The sequence below is a fragment of the Eulemur rufifrons genome, chromosome 7 (genome assembly GCF_041146395.1).
Source record: "Eulemur rufifrons isolate Redbay chromosome 7, OSU_ERuf_1, whole genome shotgun sequence".
In the NCBI taxonomy this organism is placed as follows: domain Eukaryota; kingdom Metazoa; phylum Chordata; class Mammalia; order Primates; family Lemuridae; genus Eulemur; species Eulemur rufifrons.
This window is the reverse complement of record NC_090989.1, coordinates 119703501-119723438: the sequence shown is the minus strand read 5'-3', so window position 1 is coordinate 119723438 and position 19938 is coordinate 119703501. Positions and strand designations below refer to the sequence as shown.

General features: G+C 31.9%; 1 protein-coding gene across 1 annotated transcript in view; it reads right to left on the bottom strand.

Moving 5' to 3' along the window:
* STAG1 (STAG1 cohesin complex component) overlaps nt 1-19938 on the bottom strand; it is a 346671-nt gene that overhangs the window by 47080 nt on the left and 279653 nt on the right. Inside the window, exons 21-22 of the mRNA XM_069473208.1 lie at nt 18664-18751; nt 1819-1899 (exon numbers count right to left, since the gene is read on the bottom strand). Coding sequence (XP_069329309.1) covers nt 1819-1899; nt 18664-18751 — 169 coding nt within the window. The remainder of the gene's footprint in view (nt 1-1818; nt 1900-18663; nt 18752-19938) is intronic.

Sequence of the window (19938 nt, the reverse complement as noted above, 5' to 3'; positions counted from 1 at the left end):
ATACAGTTGTAAAAGGACAAAATTTAAACTAGATTTACAAGGAAGAATTTTAATTATGCCGAATTTTTAGGGAAGTATGTATTCCTAAATTTACTAAATGCAATTATCAATATTCAGCCAAAATACATGTAACTCAGATTACCAAAATGATGTCCATGAAAAAAATAAAATATAAAAATTCAACCAGAATTTAAAAATCAGAATTAAAGTAATTGTGTATAATAAACTCTAGCTATCAAATTTTAACACAGATTCAATTTCCTTTAATTTTACCATGTAATAAACATTTCAAAAACATGGAAATGTAAGACAGCTTTAAAGTGGCTTTTATTATTAAGAAAAGGTTAACTGTAATTTTTGCTCTTCAAGACTAAACTCGCCAATAAAATAGAAAAACCAATCACTTTCCAATGAGACTTTAGAAAAAAAAAAAAAATAGAAAAACCAAGAGGCTAACCCATATATTACCATCCTTCCAATTAAAAACAAACAAACAAAAAACCCCAACTATTTTCCAAATATAGAGAAATCCTCAAATTATTAATCAGAAAGGAAAAAATTCTTTCTCTGAGAAAATAATGCTCCATATCAAGCTATTGGTTCTATATGCAAATGAATTAATCATCTTTACTGGTTAAATAGCTTCTGTTTTGTTAAGATGAAGATATGTAAACATTCTAACCTTTACCTGGTTCTTTAACCAATGTTTGCTTTTTAGTCATATGTTCAAGTCTCTTTCATTACATGAAATAACTGAAACATTTATTTTATATTTGTGTCAGATAATTCCAGTGTACAGAATTTTTTGCCTGATTTTCTTCACGATTCTATTCATGGTTTCTTGTTTTGAAGTTGAGTGATTTTTTACTAAGAGCTCACTTTTCTTAAAATTTTATTTGTGGAAAATTCTTTAAGGCAAGTTCCTTCAGAGGAGACGGAGATTTAGATTTGACTTTATTAGGTGCTTTTGGATACTCTACTACAGAACACTTAAAATCAAAATCTCAACTTGTTTGTCTTTATGATTGAAATCGCATGAATTCTGGGTGAAACCCTAAGTGAAAGCTAGGTAATGGTTATAAACTTTCATAGGAGATCGATTTTTCCCCCTTTAATCAATGACAGATTTTAAGACAGGCTATTTTCCTTATAATCCTCCAGCCCATGAATGGAACTGGTGTGGGTGAGAATAGCTCTTTAGGATTCCAACTTAAGGAGATGTGGCCACCTGTTAGATATTCTACCTTCCAAGGGCCTTGGACTTTGTCTAGATTAGAAAAGATCCTCAAGGTGAAGCAAACTTCAGTGCTCTTTTTTACTGTCTTGATCCTATTTTCACTTAATCCCCAGCCATATTTTGATTTCTATTTTCCATGGTCATGGATTAAAAATTTTTAAGATAAAATTTTATCCGACATTTTGTTTTTAACTTGATGAGGGCTGTGTTGACTTTGGGCCCCTAAGTGCCACCCTGCCAGAATCAAAAGCTACATTCTACTATCTTTCAATATTATTCTTTTTTTATAGCATGTCACCTATCACAGTTTTTGTGTCTATTGTAGTTATTTCTTACAAGATTATTAACTCTCTACATATACAACTATGGTTCTAGTGCTTGAAGATTTTGGCTATCTTCCAAAAGACGTAAATACATACTTACTCATAAGATAAAGCTTATGATCAAGAATTGATAACAATTATCATATATTTTATTAAAGATTACAATAACTTATAATAACTGATAATATTATTAAATAAAGAGTTAAGCAAGGTTATTATTTTAGTAATAACCCTCTGCCTACAGAAACTCTTACTTACTTTGGAAGGAGAACCATCAGTAATTTTCACCAACTGCCAAAGAATCGAGTAATGGGAACACTGGAGTGCCTGTACGACTATCTGTATCAAATGAGAAAAAATTTTTTTAATGAAAAAAATTCAAAGAAATGAGAATTTATGTTTGCACAGTACTAAGAGAATATTTATAATAGTTTTTATTTTATGATAAAGTTTCAAGTCCAAATTTTTGTAGAATTAATGAGAATGTATAAAATATTTGGTTAAAAAAGACAAAACAACATATTAATCTAGAGAATAAAGACAGAACATATCTTGATAAATATGGACCCAAATAGCACTATGCTTTAAACAAAAATGTAGTATTATGAATATTTTGCTTGGTCAAAATTTTAAAAGGAGATAAAGTTATTTTATCCAAATTTTATAACTGAAATAGCTGAAACTGAAAAATTTATCAAAATTTTATAACAAAATGTCCTACTTATTTAAAGCACTTTAATGTGAAACATCATACTCATACCAAAAAGTGCCTAAATAATTATAAAGCTTAATGAATTAATATAAAGCAAAAATACCCATGTAACCACCACCCAGGTCAAGAAACAGAACATTGCCAGCATCTCCTCCCAATACAACCATCTCTTCCCCTAAGGGCAACAGTTACTTTGGCTTATTTGGTAGCCAGTATATTTTAATTAACAAAGCGTGCACTCCTAAAGTTTATTATGCCTAGCTGTGAACAATATATAAATGGAATCATACAATATGTATAACTTTTGAATCTGATTTCTTTCATGTAACATTTATGTTTAAGATTTATACATGTTGCATATACCTCTAATTCATTAATTTTTAGTCCTGTGTAATATTTAGAATATTCCCCTATTTACTCATTCTATCGCTGATAAACTTTCACCTGGCTTTGACTTTTAGCCATTATGAATAATGCTGCTACGAAAATTCTTATATATGTTTCCTGGTGCATTGGGCATGCATTTCTCTGGGGCAGAGATTTTCAGTTTTTAGTTCTCAGGACCTCTTTACACTCTTAAAAATTACTAAGGACCTCAAAAAGCTGTTGCTTTATGAGTTGTATCTATCAATACTACCATATTAGAAATTAAAACTAAGAAATGTTTATATTTATTAATTCACTTAAAAATAATTTTATATCACAAGAAAGAACTAAATTTTCTAAAACAAAAAACTAGAGTAACACTGTTTTATATTTTTGTAAATCTCTTTAATATTTTCCTTAACAAAAAACTAGATTTTCCTATCTGTTCTGCATTGTCTCTGTTACAATACATTGTTTCAATTGAAATATATGATGAAAACCCAGTCTCATAAAATAGTTAGAAAAAGAAGGCATATTGTAATAGCCTGTGTAGATAAATGTGGAAATTCTTTGCTGTGACCCCAATATTCCACTGCACATTTGTGAAAGAATGAGAATGAAAAAAGAAAATAACATCTTCATCTTACTATGAAAATAGTTTTCTTCTTCTTTTTTATTCCCCAAAGGTAAAGAGCTGTCAGATAAAAACAGTTTTGACTTCATGGACCTCTGCTGTGAACCCCACTTTCAGGACCACTACTCTTAAGAATAGGATTGGCTGGATCACATAGAATATGCATGTTTAACATTATTAGATATTACCAAACTGTTATCCAAACTGGTTGTGTCTTGTAGTCATTGACAGTTCCAGAGACTCCACATTTTTACGAACACTTGATATTAGATTTCTTAAATTTGGCAATTCTACTATACATAAGTAGTATCTTAGTGGTTTTGATTTACATTTCTCTAATTCCAATGAGGATGGGCACTTTTTCATTTTTTATTGGCATTTAAATTATGGTTTTGTGAAATGTCTATCAAAGTCTTTCGTCCCTGTTTTCCAAAGAGACAACAGAATTCAGGAAAATAAAACTAATTAAGGAGCATAACATAAAAGAGAATTCCATTTTGGATAGGTCTTTTACTATATCTTTGTTTGAATACAAGATGTACCTTTATTGCAATAAAGTGTATCTGATAATATGATATTCCGTTATTTTATTTGCTAAATTTATCTAGTGTTTCTATTATCTTCCCCACTCAATAAACTAAAAACCATAAAGGTGAACATATGTAGAGAATAAGTTAAAAGGGAAATCAATAAGTGGAATGCTGCAGGAACTTTAAAATCTAGGTTTCAGATCACTAAAGCAAAAGATATTTTCAACACATCTACTCAACACCTGAAATAACTCTTATGAATTAGAATAATAAGTGTTGCTTCTTTTGATGCAACACTAATGAGATAATGTCAAGGTTTTATTAAACATAATAATTAAATGATTCATGTCAGAATGCACAAACACACTACAAGTTAAACATTAGTGCTAAAGAAATAACCCTAGTACACTTAGAAGATGCTCAATGACAGCACACCCAATGATCCTGAGATACCTTCGCTAAGTTCATATTTATAATATAAAATACAGTGGTAACATGGTTTGTGTGGAAAGAGTAAAAAAAATTCTCTTGAATTTGAAACAACTTGTTTTATTCAATTAATAGAAAAGTGATATACAAATTAATAATAGTGGGAACTTAAAATATAGAAAAAAATAATGTTGAAGAATTGCTTAATTTTAGTTATACCAATTTATCCAAATCATTACAAATATCATATCCTTTTCTTCTACTTTTCTACTGATCTGTATTAGACATTTGCAAACTTAGTTTTATAGAAGTTTCTTGTTAGTGATTATGAGGGAGGAGAGACACTTGGTCACTCCAATACCTGTTTGAAATACAGAATTCCCATTTTAATCTGTTTCACATATTGGTATTCCTTGTAAGTTTCCTTTTAAAAGGGCTCCACTTCCTTACCTTAAAATAAAAATCTTGCTCTCATTGACTGAGAAGCATTTTGCTTTCTCACAGGCATAATTATATAACAATATAGCTAGCTGATCAAGTGTGAAAAGAAAATTCAGAACTTTTCCTTCCAAGCTTCACCAGTCATTCTTATTATTTTGTCCTCCACACTAGCAACGTTATCCTAACTTGTCCAGATGTCACCTATTCATTTTATTCAGTTACTTCATCTTTCTAAAGTACAGAAGAAACAAGAAGGACAATCAATAATAAAACTGAAAAGCCAAAAGAGATTGCTTTAACTTTTGAGCACCATTTTTTTTGAGCACCTTTTGCCTTCTCTTGATTAACACTGCTCTGATGACTAAGAATTTCTTCCAACCCTACTCCCTCTGTCCTCATGTTTCCAGGAACATTGTTCCTGGGAGGAAACATTAATGTGTATTGCAGATTTCTGGGCAAATTAAAGAAGCAGGAGTGCATTTTCTATCTGCCAGCAGGATACCAATGCCCCAGGAAATCTTGGGCCCCTGAATGACTAGGGAGAACAGTGATGCCTGATTTCCCCTAATGGTACTTTACGTTATGAGGGTGAGAAGTAAATTTCTGTTTTGTTAAGCCACTGAGATTTTTATATTAATCTATTAAAGCAACTAGCACTACTTTAATATAAATTGCTATTGCCCCTTTTCCTAAATAATTACTTCTATCTCTTTAAAGGAACTATAGATTTTTATCTCTGACTAGCAGACAATCAGTAAGGAATCATTCAGCTTATGGCTAATGACAGATACTACATATCCTGAAGATGAGTTGCATTATTAATGTAAAGCTTCTACAATATTTAAGTTTTGGAAAAACTGAATTTACATGGACAATAAAGTCTGAATTAAGACTAGAGAATAGTAAGGAAAACTGATTACATATATGTAATGTATATGCACTTATATTATCTACATATACAGGACATATTTAAAATTTTGAAAATGCACATAATGACAGTGGGCTCTTTTACTTTTCTGTTGGCAAAAAAACTTCAGGGTAAAAAGGATCAAACTTTTTAGTGGACACATGCATGATAAAAGAGTGAACTAAACTTAAATGCTTCTGATATCCAATATTGGTCTATCATTTTTAGACTGGTTTAATGTAAGTGACAATTAACATCCTCTTCAAAAAGAAACGGAATTTCCAAGAACTGAGTTTGTGGCATTTAAAAAAAAAAAAGAAAAGAAAAAAAAAAAAAGAAAAGAAAAGAAAAAAAAGAAAAGAAAAGAAAAAAAAAGAAAAGGAAAAAGAAAAAAAAGAACCGAGTTTGTAGCATTAAAAAAAAAAAAAAAAAAAGAGACTTTAGATGCAAACAATCAACATGGCTTCACCAAAGAGAATATAAAGCTACCAAATAAGCACATGTAAAAATGTTCAACATGATTAGGAAGACATATGTTAAAAGCACAATGATATACTACTACATACCTACTAGAATGGCTAAAGTAAAAATTACTAACATTCTCAAGTGCCAGTGAGGATGCAGAACAACTGAAACTCTCATACATTGCTGGCAGGAATGCAGAATGGTACAGCCATTCTGGAAAATTGTTTAGCAGTCTAATAAATTTAAACATACACTTACCATAACACTTAGCAATTGTACTTCTGGACATTTACTTTACAAAAATGAAAATTTATGTTCAATCAAAAATCTGTATGCCAATGTTCATGACAGCCTTAGCTATGATGGCCAAAAGTTGGAAACAATTCACATGTCCTTCAATGGCTGGATGGATGAAACAAACTGATATATACATACAGTGGACTATTACTCAGCAGTAAAATGGAACCAACTATTGATCTGTTGATTCACACAACAATTTGAATTTCAAAGACATTATTTTTAGGGAAGACATTATGCTATGTGAGGACATTATATTCTAAAGGGTTACATACTGTATGATTCCATTTATTTGGAAATCCCCCAAAGATAAAACTATAGTAATGAAAAATACATCATAGGTGCCCAGGAGTTGCAGGTGGGGTGAGCATATGACTATAAAGGGATAGTATGAATAAGTTTTCTGGGACAGTGAAACTATTCTGTATCCTGATTATGGCAGTGACTACAAAAATCTATACACATATTAAAATTCATAAGACTGTATGTAGGCCAGGCGCGGTGGCTCACACCTGTAATCCTAGCACTCTGGGAGGCCGAGGCGGGAGGATTGCTCAAGGTCAGGAGTTTGAGACCAGCCTGAGCAAGAGCAAGACCCCGTCTCTACTAAAAATAGGAAGAAATTATATGGACAGCTAAAAATATATGTAGAAAAATTAGCGGGGCATGGTGGCGCATGCCTGTAGTCCCAGCTACTCGGGAGGCTGAGGCAGAAGGATTGCTTGAGCCCAGGAGTTTGAGGTTGTTGTGAGCTAGGCTGACGCCGTGGCACTCTAGCCAGGGCAAAGGAGTGAGACTTTGTCAGGAAAAACAAACAAACAAACAAAAACAACAACAAAACAACAAAAAAAAACTATATGTAAGAAAGAAAATAAGTCAATTTTACTATATAATTAAAAAATAATAATCAATATGGCAAAGAGTAGCTTATAGTATTGTATTTTTCTTAAGGAAATGTTAAGAAATGCACAAAAACTGAAGGAAATCATAAGTGACATAAAGTAACAATTTGATAAAGGGAAAAGACTTATAAATTCTTCATGCTCTTTGGGAATGGGGGTTTATCCAATGTACTGTAGCATACTATACTGTAAATCGAAAAAAAAATCATTAGAAGCATGAAAAACTCAAGTAAAAAATTCAAGTAGTAAAAGGTTAACTTTCGTTATTGAAGAATTAAAAGACTTCCCAAAGAATGAATTACAGAATAGGCTAATGCACATTAATCCCTGGCAATTCAGGACACTGGGATTTTACTGCCAAGTTTACTTATAAATTCCAAGTATTGGAAAAAAGGAAGGGCATGAAGGAAAATATGTCTACAATAAATCCAGTGTGGATAGTACATTCTCTTTTTGTAGTATCTCTTCATACTGATCTCCAGAAGGAGGTTTGATGTATAGTAGAAAGAACAATGGACCAGGAGTTCACATCACACAACCTCAGGCCTACTCTTAATGAATGGTTCATGGGGATTAGCCTTCTCTCCCCAAACACACCGTAGGCTATAACATCAAAAAAGATATTGCTATTTCCCATCTCAGTGATCTGCTGAAAAGACTCAATGAACAATTTTTGTTGATGACCCTGAAAACTAAAATTAACACAGGCAAACAGTTGTCCAAACAACATGCACAACACCTAAACTATTCCTGAGGCATTAAAACAATTAACATGACACTTTGTGCAGACAAAATCATGATCCATATAAAAGGGTAGAAGTAGAGCAGACCCATAACTTCAAGATAAAAATATTTACTTAAAGAGATAATTGAAGTGAAATGAATGATTCACACAAATAAATTTCAAAGATTTAAACACTAAAAAAGACTATTAAAACAGAAGAAAACAAGTATTTAAATGATGGGAAAATATGTGAAAAGACTTTCTAATTATGATAAAGAAAAAATTAATAATTCTAATTATGTAAGAATAAAAAGCATTATCACGTAATATATATAATTAAAATTCATAATGGCAAAATACTGTAAGAAATGGTGTAAGGTTAAGAACATGAATATAGGAAAAAAACTTACAAATTAAAACGAAACTAGATGGGCATGGTGGCTCATGCCTATAATCCCAGCTACTTGGGAGGCTGAGGTGGGCAAATCACTTCAGCGCAGGAGTTCAAGATCAGCCTGAGCAACATAGCAAAACTGTCTCTACAAAAAAATTGAAAAATTAGCTGGGCATGGTGGTATGTGCCTGTAGTCCCAGCTACTTGGGAGACTGAGGCAGGAGGCTCGCTTGAGCTCAGGACTTTGAAGTTGCAGTGAGCTGTAATGAGGCTACTGTACTCTAGCCTGGGCGACAGAGCAAGACTCTGTCTCAAAAAAAAAAAAAAAAAAAGGCAACAAAGGGACCATACAAGCAAAGGAATGGAAATTTCAAAGAGTGCTTCACTGATGAACTGCGAACAGGTTAATACAGCACAAGGCTAAGTATAAATTGAGGCTGGATCAGCAGAAACTAGATCAGAGAGGGCCTTGTAGGAGGCTGATCATACATTCTGGGTTAAGCTTATGTACCAGAGTAATTATTAATAGTATTTCATTTCACTTATAAAAAAATAATTGTTTGGATAATATGGTCAACTTACTGTGACCAAAAAATCTGGATGTTATCCTAAAAATGCTAGGAAATACACAGAGAGATATTTGAATAGAAGAATGACATGATCAGATGTTTTAAAAATATCATATTACCAACAGCAAAGAGAAGTGGTCCTATTTGTTCTTTGTTATCTTTTTAAATACAGTATTTGATACTTTAAAAGTAGTTGTATTACAAAGTATAATAAAATTAAACCAATGAAAAGATCACCCAATTTAAAAACTAGTATAATACCAATAACTTTGCATCTACCTATGTGCATTTTCCCCATTCTTCACCATAGCTAAACCATTCTACTAAATTTTTTAAATATCATGCCCCTGCTCTCAAAAAATACAGTTTTATCACATATATTATAGACACACATCATTAGATGATACACTGTTTATATTTTGCTAGTTTTTGGGCTTTTAAAAAATGGTATCACACCACATGTAGTCTTTGGCAATGTACTTCACCCTAGCCATGACTTTGAAGGACCAACAAATATTTTAAAAAATACAAATATTCATGTTCCACTGTTAAATAACGAGTCAACAGAAATAATTTAACAAAATTTTTTTCACTTAAATAATTTTAAACCATGAAAAAAGATTGTACCAAACTTTCCTATGGCTATTGGTTCTGAAATTTCTACCATGTGATATCTTCTTTTGTTCTTATGGCTATGTTTTGGTCTGGGGCTTTCTAAACCTTGAAATACACAATGGTCTGGCTTTGAAATGAGAAACAATTACTCCTCTACTGTTACTTTTATCCTTTTCCAATTAAAAAAATTAAACTATAAGATATATAGAGAAAAATTTATCGTTTTTAACGTATGGCTCTGTGAGTTTTAACAAATGCATAGTCATGTAACCACCAAAACAATCAAGACCATCCCTCAAAATCTCCCATACAGTCGCCCTGCAAAATCGCCCTTTTGCAGTCAGTACCCCATGTACCCTGCAGATGTTTTCTGCTCCTATAGTTTTGCTTTTTACAGAATGTATAATGAAATTATATATGATGTAATCATGTGCACCTGGTGTCTTTGCTCTGTATAATGCATCTGAGATTCATCCATGTTGTTGTATTAGTAGCTCCTTTCATTTTATTGCTTAAAAGTATTCTATTCTGCGGACAGTACTGCAATTTGTTTCTATACATTCACCAGTAGATGAGTATTTGAGTTGTTTGCAATTTTTAGCAATTATGATTATAGCCACTATAAACATTCAAGTATAGGTTTTTATGTGAACCTAAGTTTTCATTTCAATCAGATAAACACCTAGGAGAGGGACCACTGAGTCACATAAGTGTTTATTTAACTTTATAAAAAAACTGCCAAACTATTTTCTAAAATAGCTGTACTATTTCGTATTCCCACCAGCAATGTCTAAGAGTTTCCATTGTTTTGTATCCTCATAAGCATTTGGTATTATCAAGTTTTTTCCCTTGTTTAGCCTTTCTATAGATTTGTAGTGATATCTTATCATAATTTATATAATTATTATATAACATGTAAATTATTTACATATTTACTCAACAAATGATGTTGAGTTTCTTTTCCATGGGCTTATTTGCCATCCATCTTTGTGAAGTTATGTATTCAATTCTTTTGTCTATTTTAAAATATTGGGTTGCTTTTCTTTACTGACTTTTGAGAGATCTTTCTTTATATTTTTTGGTTACAAGTCCTTCATCAGATATGTTAACTGTAAATATTTTCCAGTTTATTGGCCTATCTTTTCAATTCTTTTAAAACTCTTAGTTTTTAACTGTGATGAAGGTCAATGCCTTCTCTTACGCACTGTGCTTTTGGTGTTATATCTAAGAAATCTTTGATTAGCCCAAGGTTGCAAAGATTTTTCTCATGTTTTCTCTTTTAGAAGTTTTACAGTTGCAGGTTTTACATTTAGGCCTATGATTTATTTTGGGTTAATTTTTTATATATGGTATAAAGTGTGAATTAAGGTTCACTTTTTTGCATATGAATATCTAATTGTTTCAGCCTCATTTAGGTTTTTTATTTATACAAGTTTATGCGGTACACATACAATTTTGTTACATGCCTACACATGTAGTGGTCAAGTCAGGGCTTTGAGGGTATCCATCACCCAAATAACGTACATTGTATGCATTAACTAATTTCTCATCATTTGTTGAAAGATTATGTTTTCTTCAAAGAACTGCCTTTGTACCTGTATTAAAAATCAACTGACCATGTATGTATGGGTCTATTTCTAGACTCGCTATACTGTTTCTTTGATCTATATATCCATCCTTTCTTCAATACCACACTGTCTTGAATACTGTTTATAGCCTTGAAATCAGGAATTTTGTCTTCTTTGTTCTTCTTTTTGAAAACTCTTTCAGTTCTTTTGTCCTTTTATATAAATTTTAGAATCAACTTGTTAGTGTCTATAAAACATTCTGCTGACATTTTAGCCAGAACTGTGGTAATCTATTGATCAGTTTGGGGAGAACTGACATCTTAATAACACCAAGTCTTTCAATTCATGAATATGATATAATATTTTCATTTACAAAGTTCATTTTTGAATTTTTTCATTAATTTCTTTGTGGTTTTTAGAATATAAATCTCACACATAGTTTGTCAGAGATATGCCTAAGTATTTCATGCTTTTGATGCCATTTTAAATGATACATTTTATAAAATTTCAATTTCTAATTGTTCATTGCTAAACAACTGGTTTTCAGATTTATAAAGCATTAGATGTACATGGTAAAATATCCAACAGTATAAATAGTATGCATTTCATATTAAGTTTCTTGCCCACTAAAGATCTCGAGTTTTCCACTGAAGAAATCCACTGTTAACAGTTATCATTCAAAATTGAAGATTATATGTATATATAGCATATTAGTGTATATATAGATCTTCTCATCACCCTTTTAAATTATATATACTGATCTCCTCCTTGCCTTTTTCATTCTGTATAGCATCAAATGTCTTCTCACAGAATGTTGCATAAACAATATCTACCTAATTATTTTATTCATAGATGCACAGAATTACAGAGAATCAAAACTATCCTACTGCATTTAATTGGTTTTATACTAATGAACATTTAGATTGTTCTAAGTTTTAAATATTCATAAATAATGTTGCAATGAACACATTTGTACCTACATCTTTGTATACGTATCTAAGTATGTATCTGTAGTCTAAATTCCTAGAAGTACAAATGATCAGATGAAGGATATGTCTACTTACAAATTTTGATAGAAAGTAGCAAATAACCTTTTAAAGGAATTATACCAATCTATTCTCACAATAGTATTTGATAGTCAGGTATTAAAAAAAAAAAACAAACTTCGTAAGATTTTATGATGCCACACACTGTTGACAATTACTAGAACAAAGCCTAGATTGCAGAGCAGGTGAAACTGAGGCTGCTATGACAAAACGAAGTTTCTGATGTGATCCACAAGAGAAAACATAAGAGATTACACTAAGGATATGGTAGTAGGGCTGGAAGAGTATGGCAAGAAGACATATTCAGGAGGTACAATTTATAAAAGAGATCAAAAGCTTCGTAAGATTAAGAATTGCTTCTAGTACACCATTAAATCTGCAGCATCTGGCACTCAAATACATTTTTCATAAATGACTAGGTAAAAATAAAAAATAAATAAATAAAATGACTAGGTAAGTAGCATCTTGTGTTTGTGCATGTGTGTGTGTGTCTGTAGTGTGTTAGTGGTAAAGAAAAGTGAGGCATCAACCCTGATTCCTTTCTTTTTGACTTAGGAGTCTAGGTGCATAGAAAATGGATAGAGGAGTCCTGAAAGGTTTTGATATGGTATGACTAAGGAATAATCAAAAGTGTGTAAATGAAATAACTTCTAAACTCAGTCAGGGAAATAAGTGTGTAGTCTTCTAAGGAAAGAATGACTTTATCAATGTAAACAATAAGCCATAATCTATTCAAAAACAATAACCTGACTAAAGTTAAACCCACACCCTCCATTATGTTCAGTCTTTAGAATGTGTTGATTTCCATTTCATGATGATGGATAAAGTACCACCATCTAGTCTCTCCCCACAATTGCCACTGAAATAACACAAAAGATATTTGGGAAAAACGATAAATACAAAAAGTAAGAATCTGAAATGAGACAAACACCAGAAGGCATGGGTAAAGAGTGGAAGGGTAGCCTGTGCTACCATAAATAGTAGTAGCATATTATCAGCAGAAAATAGGAAGAGCTAATGAAAAGAATTTAAAAGTTTAGTTTGAGTGCATGTGCCACAGCTATGTGACCTTCAGCAAGTTATTTGTCTACGCTTTGCTTTCATCATCAATAAAATGAAAATGATACATATTCTATTTGGTTGTAATAAGGCTTAAACAAATGAATATATGTAAAAACTTAAAATAGTATCTGATACATAATAATTGCAAAATAAAAGTTTTCAATTCATTGATGCCTAGAGAGGCCCAAAGTTAGTGATATACGATTACACTTTTTTTTATTGGCTTAATCACACCATTTTGTTCTGCAGCAAATAATATTTATAAAACAATACTGTAAGTGCTCTGTATCGGTTATATACCTTTATTTTACAAAAATTTATATAAAGAGATACTATAATAAATTCTGAAATGTGGGTTCTTTATAAGCTAATGATTATTGTGTTACAGAACTGTAATATTTTAATCATAGGTTAAAAATTTATTAGCAGAGGGAAAATCATGAGCAGATACTGAAACATACTGTTGTGCTAGAAAGGATGGAACTGCTCAAAATATATCTAAAGCACACAGGAGCTGGTTTGAAAGTAGCTCTCACTGGCCAAATCTGCAACAATTTGAGCACTAAAATAAATAAGAGTACTGAAATATAATCAGTTGAATATAATAAAACAGGAATCCTTGAGTCTTTAATGATACTAAATTTTAAAAAATGAATTTAAAATTATAAAAAGTGAATGAATGAATGAAGGGAGAAGGCGAAATTCTTCCTTAGAGTGCCAACTGAGAAATATAACATAAATGACAGAGTTAGAAAATCATCATTTTAGTCACTATTTGGTGACCACGAGAGTAATAACTGAGTCAGGCAAGAATCACAAATGGATACTAAAACTATTAAGTCAAAGTCTGATAAGAAAAAGGATTACTTACATAGTTTTATTTTATTTTTTTAAGAAATGTAATTTCATTTTTCTATGACTGAATTTATTTTCCTTTTTATTTATTTATTTTGTTATTTCAGAATATTACAGGGGTATAAATGCTTTGGTTACATGGATTACTTTTGTCCTGCTCGAGGCAAAGTTATAGGTGTGCCCAGCACCCAGTGTACACTATACCTATTAGGCATGATTTCACCCATCCCCTCCACCCCTTTCCCACCTGCTTGATTTCCATTGAGTTTTACTTCCATCTGTGCTCACCAATGCTGTTTGATTAGTTCAAATTTAATAGCGAGTACTTGTGGTGTTTGTTTTTCCATTCCTGCAATACTATTTACATGGTTTTAAAGGATCTTCTTACAGATTACTCATTAATTAAAAAGGACATTGGTAACTCTACATAGGAGAAACTTGGCAAACCTCATCTTAATCAAGTGATCAAAGTAAATAACATCAATAATGAACAAACTGACATTATGTGCCTTCTGATTTGAGGCACTGAGAACAAAACATCATTTATGTAGCATTTCTGCAAAAGTGTGTAATCTAAATCTAAACATGCAGAATATCAGACAAAACCCAGTTGAGAACATTCTATAAAATAACCAGTGTGTACTTTTCAAAATGTCAATGTCATGAAACACAAAGGCTGAGACCATCCCAAATTTAAGGAGACAAAAGAGATATAACAACTAAATGTAATATGTTATTCTGGATTGAGTCCTAGACTGGGAAAAACTGTTATAAAAACATTGTTAACATTTTATATATGCATATTAATACATGTAATATATACAAAGTGTGCAAGTACACAAATGTGAAAAAATATTGACAATTGATGAATTAGATGAAGGGAATAAGTGAGTTCATTTTTCTATTATTATTTTTTATTATTTTCTATAATTTGATCTTCTAAAAAATTAGGATAAATTCTTTTAAACTTTAGTCTTCTATGTATTCTAAAGCTATAATAGTTAAAGTACCACTGGCATGAGTAAAGATAGTTCACTGAGAGAGAAATAAATACGTATATATACACAGGCATACCTTGGCGATATTGCAGGTTTAGTTCCAGACCACCACAAAAAAAACCAACATTGGAATAAAGTGAGCATAAATATTTTGGTATCCCAGTACACAAAAAAGTTATGTTTACACTATACTGCAGTCTATTAAGTGTGCAATAATCATTGAGACTCCTCATTCATTAGAGTTTGATCAAGAGATTGAAGCAATTCATTTAAATCTTTAGGGTCCACTTCGAATTCTAGTTTTCTTGCTATTTCCACCACATGTGCAGTTACTTCCTCCACTGAAGTCTTAAACCTCTCAGAGTCCTCCACGAAGACTAGAATCAACTTCTTCTAAACTCCTGTTAATATTGATATTTTGACTTCTTCTCATGAATCATGAATGTTCTTAATGGCATCTAAAATGGTGAATCCTTTCCAGAAGGTTTTCAATTTACTTTGCACAAATTGGTAGCTATAGGCTTATCAAATGTTTGTCCTAAATAATAAGACTTGAAAGTAGAAATAACTCCTTGTTCCATGGGCTTCAGAATGGACCATGTGCTAGCAAGCATGAAAACAACATAAATCTCCCCGTACATTTTCATCAGAGCTGTTGGGTGACCACATGCACAGTCAATGAGCAGCAATATTTTAGAAGTAATCTTTTTCCCAAGCAGTAGGTCTCAACAGTGGGCTTAAAAAATATTCTGTAAACCATGCTATAAACAGATGTGCTGTCATCCAGGTTTTGTTCTTCCATTTATAGAGCACAGGCAGAGTAGATTTAGCATAATTCTTAAGGGACCTTGATTTTAGGGATGGTAAATGAACAATGACTTCAACCAGCTGCATTAGCCCTGAATAAGAGAGGCTGTCCTGTGAAACCAGGTACTGACTGCTCTCTATGAAAGTTCTAGATGGCATCTTCTTGCAATAGAAGGCCATCTTGTCTACATTGAAAATCTGTTGTTTAGTGCAGCCATCTTCATCAGTGATCTTAGCTAGATCTTCTGGATAACTTGCTGCAGCTTCTGTATCAGCACTTGCTTGTACTTTTTATGCTATGAAAGTGGCTTCTTACCTTACACCTTATGAACCAACAACTTCTGCTAGCTTCCAACTTTTCTTCTGCAGTTTTCTTACCTCTCTCAGTATTCACAGAAATGAAGACAATTAGGACCTCGCTCTGGATTAGGCTTTGGCTTAAGGGAATGTGGCTGGTTTGATTTTCTATCCAGACCATTAAAATTTTCTCCATAACAGCAAAAGGCTGTTTTACTTTTTTATCATTTGTGTGTTCACCGGAATAACACTTTTAATCTCCTTCAAGAACTTTTCCTTTGCATTCACAAGTTGGTTAACTGCTTGGCATAAGAGTCCAAGCTTTTAGCTGTCTTGGCTTTCAACATGCTCTCCTTACTAATCTTATCGTTTCTAGCTTTTGATTTAAAGCCAGAGATGGGTGACTTTTCCTTTCACCTGAACACTTAGGGGCCACTGTAGGGTTATTAATTGGCCTAATTTCAATATTGTTGTGCCTCAGGGAATAGGGAGGCCTGAGAAGAGGGAGAGAGATGGGAGAATGGCAGGTTGGTAAAGTCATCAAAACACAATGAACATTTATTAAGTTTGCCATCTTATGTGGGTGTGACTCATGGCTCCCCAAGACAATTTAAATAGAAACATCAAAGATTACTGATTACCGAGTACCATAACAGATACAATAAGAATGAAAAAATCTGAAATACTGCAGGAATTACCAAAATGTGACAGAGACACGGAGTGAGAACCTGCTATTGGTAAAATGGCACTGACAGAGTTGCTCAATGCAAGGTTGCCACAAACCTTCAATTTCTGAAAAACACAATTACCTGTGAAGTGCAATAAAATGAGGTATATGGTCCCCCAAAATAGCTAGACAGTTAGTTTTAAGGTATCTTCAAAACATTAAGTATAACTGAGAGTTAACACTAACAAACATTTTGGTAGTTCTTTGACTTTCTTGCTCCAAAAGGGAATTGTCTATGGATTCTAATTCAAAGTAAACAGTTGGAACCTGAAAAAGTCATCTTGCATGATCCTGTGAAGAAGTGGTTAAATACAGTTTTATATTTTCAATAGTGAGTATCTTGAGAGGTATTTTGAAGAGCTGCTAAAATGAACAAGAGTACAATCTAATAGTCATGCACTCAAATTTCATACACATGGTTGATGAATGTCTAAAAAGTTAACAAAATTAAAGACACATAATCTTAACTTCAATGTCACATAAATGTTTTCTTATTTAACAAATTAAAATCAATGGGAGAAATAACACATATACAGTGAAAATAAGCAACAGAAAACAAAAACAATAACAGAGGACAAAACTATAAGATGGTCACCAGTCAGCATTAAGACAATAAATATGGTTTAAGTGAGTTAAAAAATTTAGAAATGGTTATAATCCCCAGATGAAACAGAGATGTGCTATTCTTATTTTGTCTCTGAGGAAAATGAGGAAAGCAAAATAGGAATGTCTTAACTTTCCCATTCCCTTTCAACTATGAAGCATGGCTTGAAAATATGAGTAAACTGTATTTAGGTTATTGAAAAGTTTGAGATGAAGAGAGGATGGAAGTTGAAGTATCAGCAATAATTGAAGAAAAACAACAGGGTCATACATTTAGCCTCTTTCTGTAAATACAATAAAAACACCTAACATAATCAGGAACATTTGTAGGGATTAAGAAAATGAATAATGTTTTGTAATTTTAAATAATCATAGCAATAATAAAGCATGTTTCTATGAGTAACTTTTAATATAAAATTATCATTTTCTTATATCTGTTGAAATTTTTATTGCTTTACAGTAATAAAGTATCATCTAAGCATTCCATATTACCAAATGGGAATGAATGAGATAACCCCCTAAACATTACCTATACCTAACTATGGAGTTGGTATCTTGGTCTACATGAGTGTCTGCAGTATACAAAATAAGTCTTTCCTTTCTCATACAGAATTAAGTTGACTAGTTATTCTCAAGTCTCTTTCAGATAGGCAAGTTTGTTCAATTCCTGCCCCTTCTACTCTAATTTATATATGAATGCAAAAAGTTCTAAAATCTACTAAAGGTATCCATGCTTATTTAACTACAGTTCTACCACAAAAACTAAGCCATGCCTAAAGCTTATTATTATTAATACATAGCACAGTCACTGAAATATAGCCATCAGAAATTTTCATTACATAATGAATTTATCTAAAGTTTTAAAATTGCCACTATAGTAATTAATGGTATTTTTATTAAAAGAACAATGTTTACCTTAACATTAAAATTTTAAGATACCTTATAGCAAAAGTTCTCTATTTTTTTCTGCTCCAACACACCTGCAGATACGATACACCTATCAGTAACATTGACTAACTATGGCAGTGATTCTCAAAGGAGGTGGCTACATTAAAGAATTATCAACTACTTTCCATAAAAGGCTTTTGATAATCATGTGACTTCAGAAAAGCTTAGCTTTCTGAAATAACAGAAGGAATATCAGTAAACTCCTACCTGTTCTGGCATAGCTCCATGTTCAATTCCAGTCTTCAATAATCTGTAGCAATTACCAAACAGATCCCATTTTGTGAGATCATGAGCGCTAAAATAAACAAAAATGCATTAACTTTATTCTAAAGTGAAAGGAAATTTAAATTTCCACTCAGTTTTAGTGAGTGGAAGAATAAAATAACTTCATTTTGTTGTAGAATTGAAAAAGATCCATAAAGGAAATGTTCAAATGCTCAAACTTGGGAAAAAAAAAAAAAAAAAAAAAAGGTGAGTAGAAAGAAGCAAATAAAGAGGGAGAGAAATCTCGAAAGAGAAAAAAAAAAAAACCCAAAAAACAGCTGATACTTGGAATTTATTGAAGAAATCAACAACAATAAAACCTCACACATTTAAGTGAAGGTTTCTACGACTTGTGACTGTGATAATGGTGACATTTTAAATTCTCATGAGCTCTACCACTAGAAATTGTCCTTTTGACACTGGCTGGCAACTTTTATTTTTGAACAACAAAATATTTTTAAAATAAGAGTTTGGTTTCTCCACTGAATTTCAAAAAATTTACTCGTATATAAGAAAAGGCTTAGATTTCAGAAATTGCTTCTTAAATCTGAAGTATTCGTTAATGTAAAAGGTACATCTTAACTTTCTTTGGACACCAAAGTTCTCTGTTTTCCTTTCTTCATGGAAAGACAAACATATCTAGTTACAAGGGACATGCAAACTACAATTTGAGAACATGTATTTCATTGATCTGAGTCTTATTTTCCCTATTCAAATCCAACTGTCCTGTCAACATAGTAAGAAAACAATAACCAACCAAATAACAACAATTCAGGAAAAAAGCTTACAGGAATAATTTCCACTGCTTTCCCCAAAATCTTAATTCTTTTTTCATCTCTTTATGTTGACAGAAAAAAATTGTATATATTTATTGTGTACATGTCATTCTGAAATATGTACACATTGTGCAATGACTAATGAACTAATTGGCATATGCATTACCTCACATATTTATGTTTGTGTGGTGAGAACACTTAAAATATACTCTCTAAGTGATTTTCAAGAACACAATACATTGTTATTAACAATAGTCACCATGTTGTACAACACATCTCTTGAAATTATTCCTAACTAAGCTTTTGTATTCTTTGACCAATATCTCCCCAACTCCCCATGTTATTTCTTATTAGCAAGATTTCTAAAAGCTGATACTCATTAAAATTTATACCAGCTTATGAAATAAGCCCGTCTAATTTTTTTCTTTGTTTTTGAGACAGG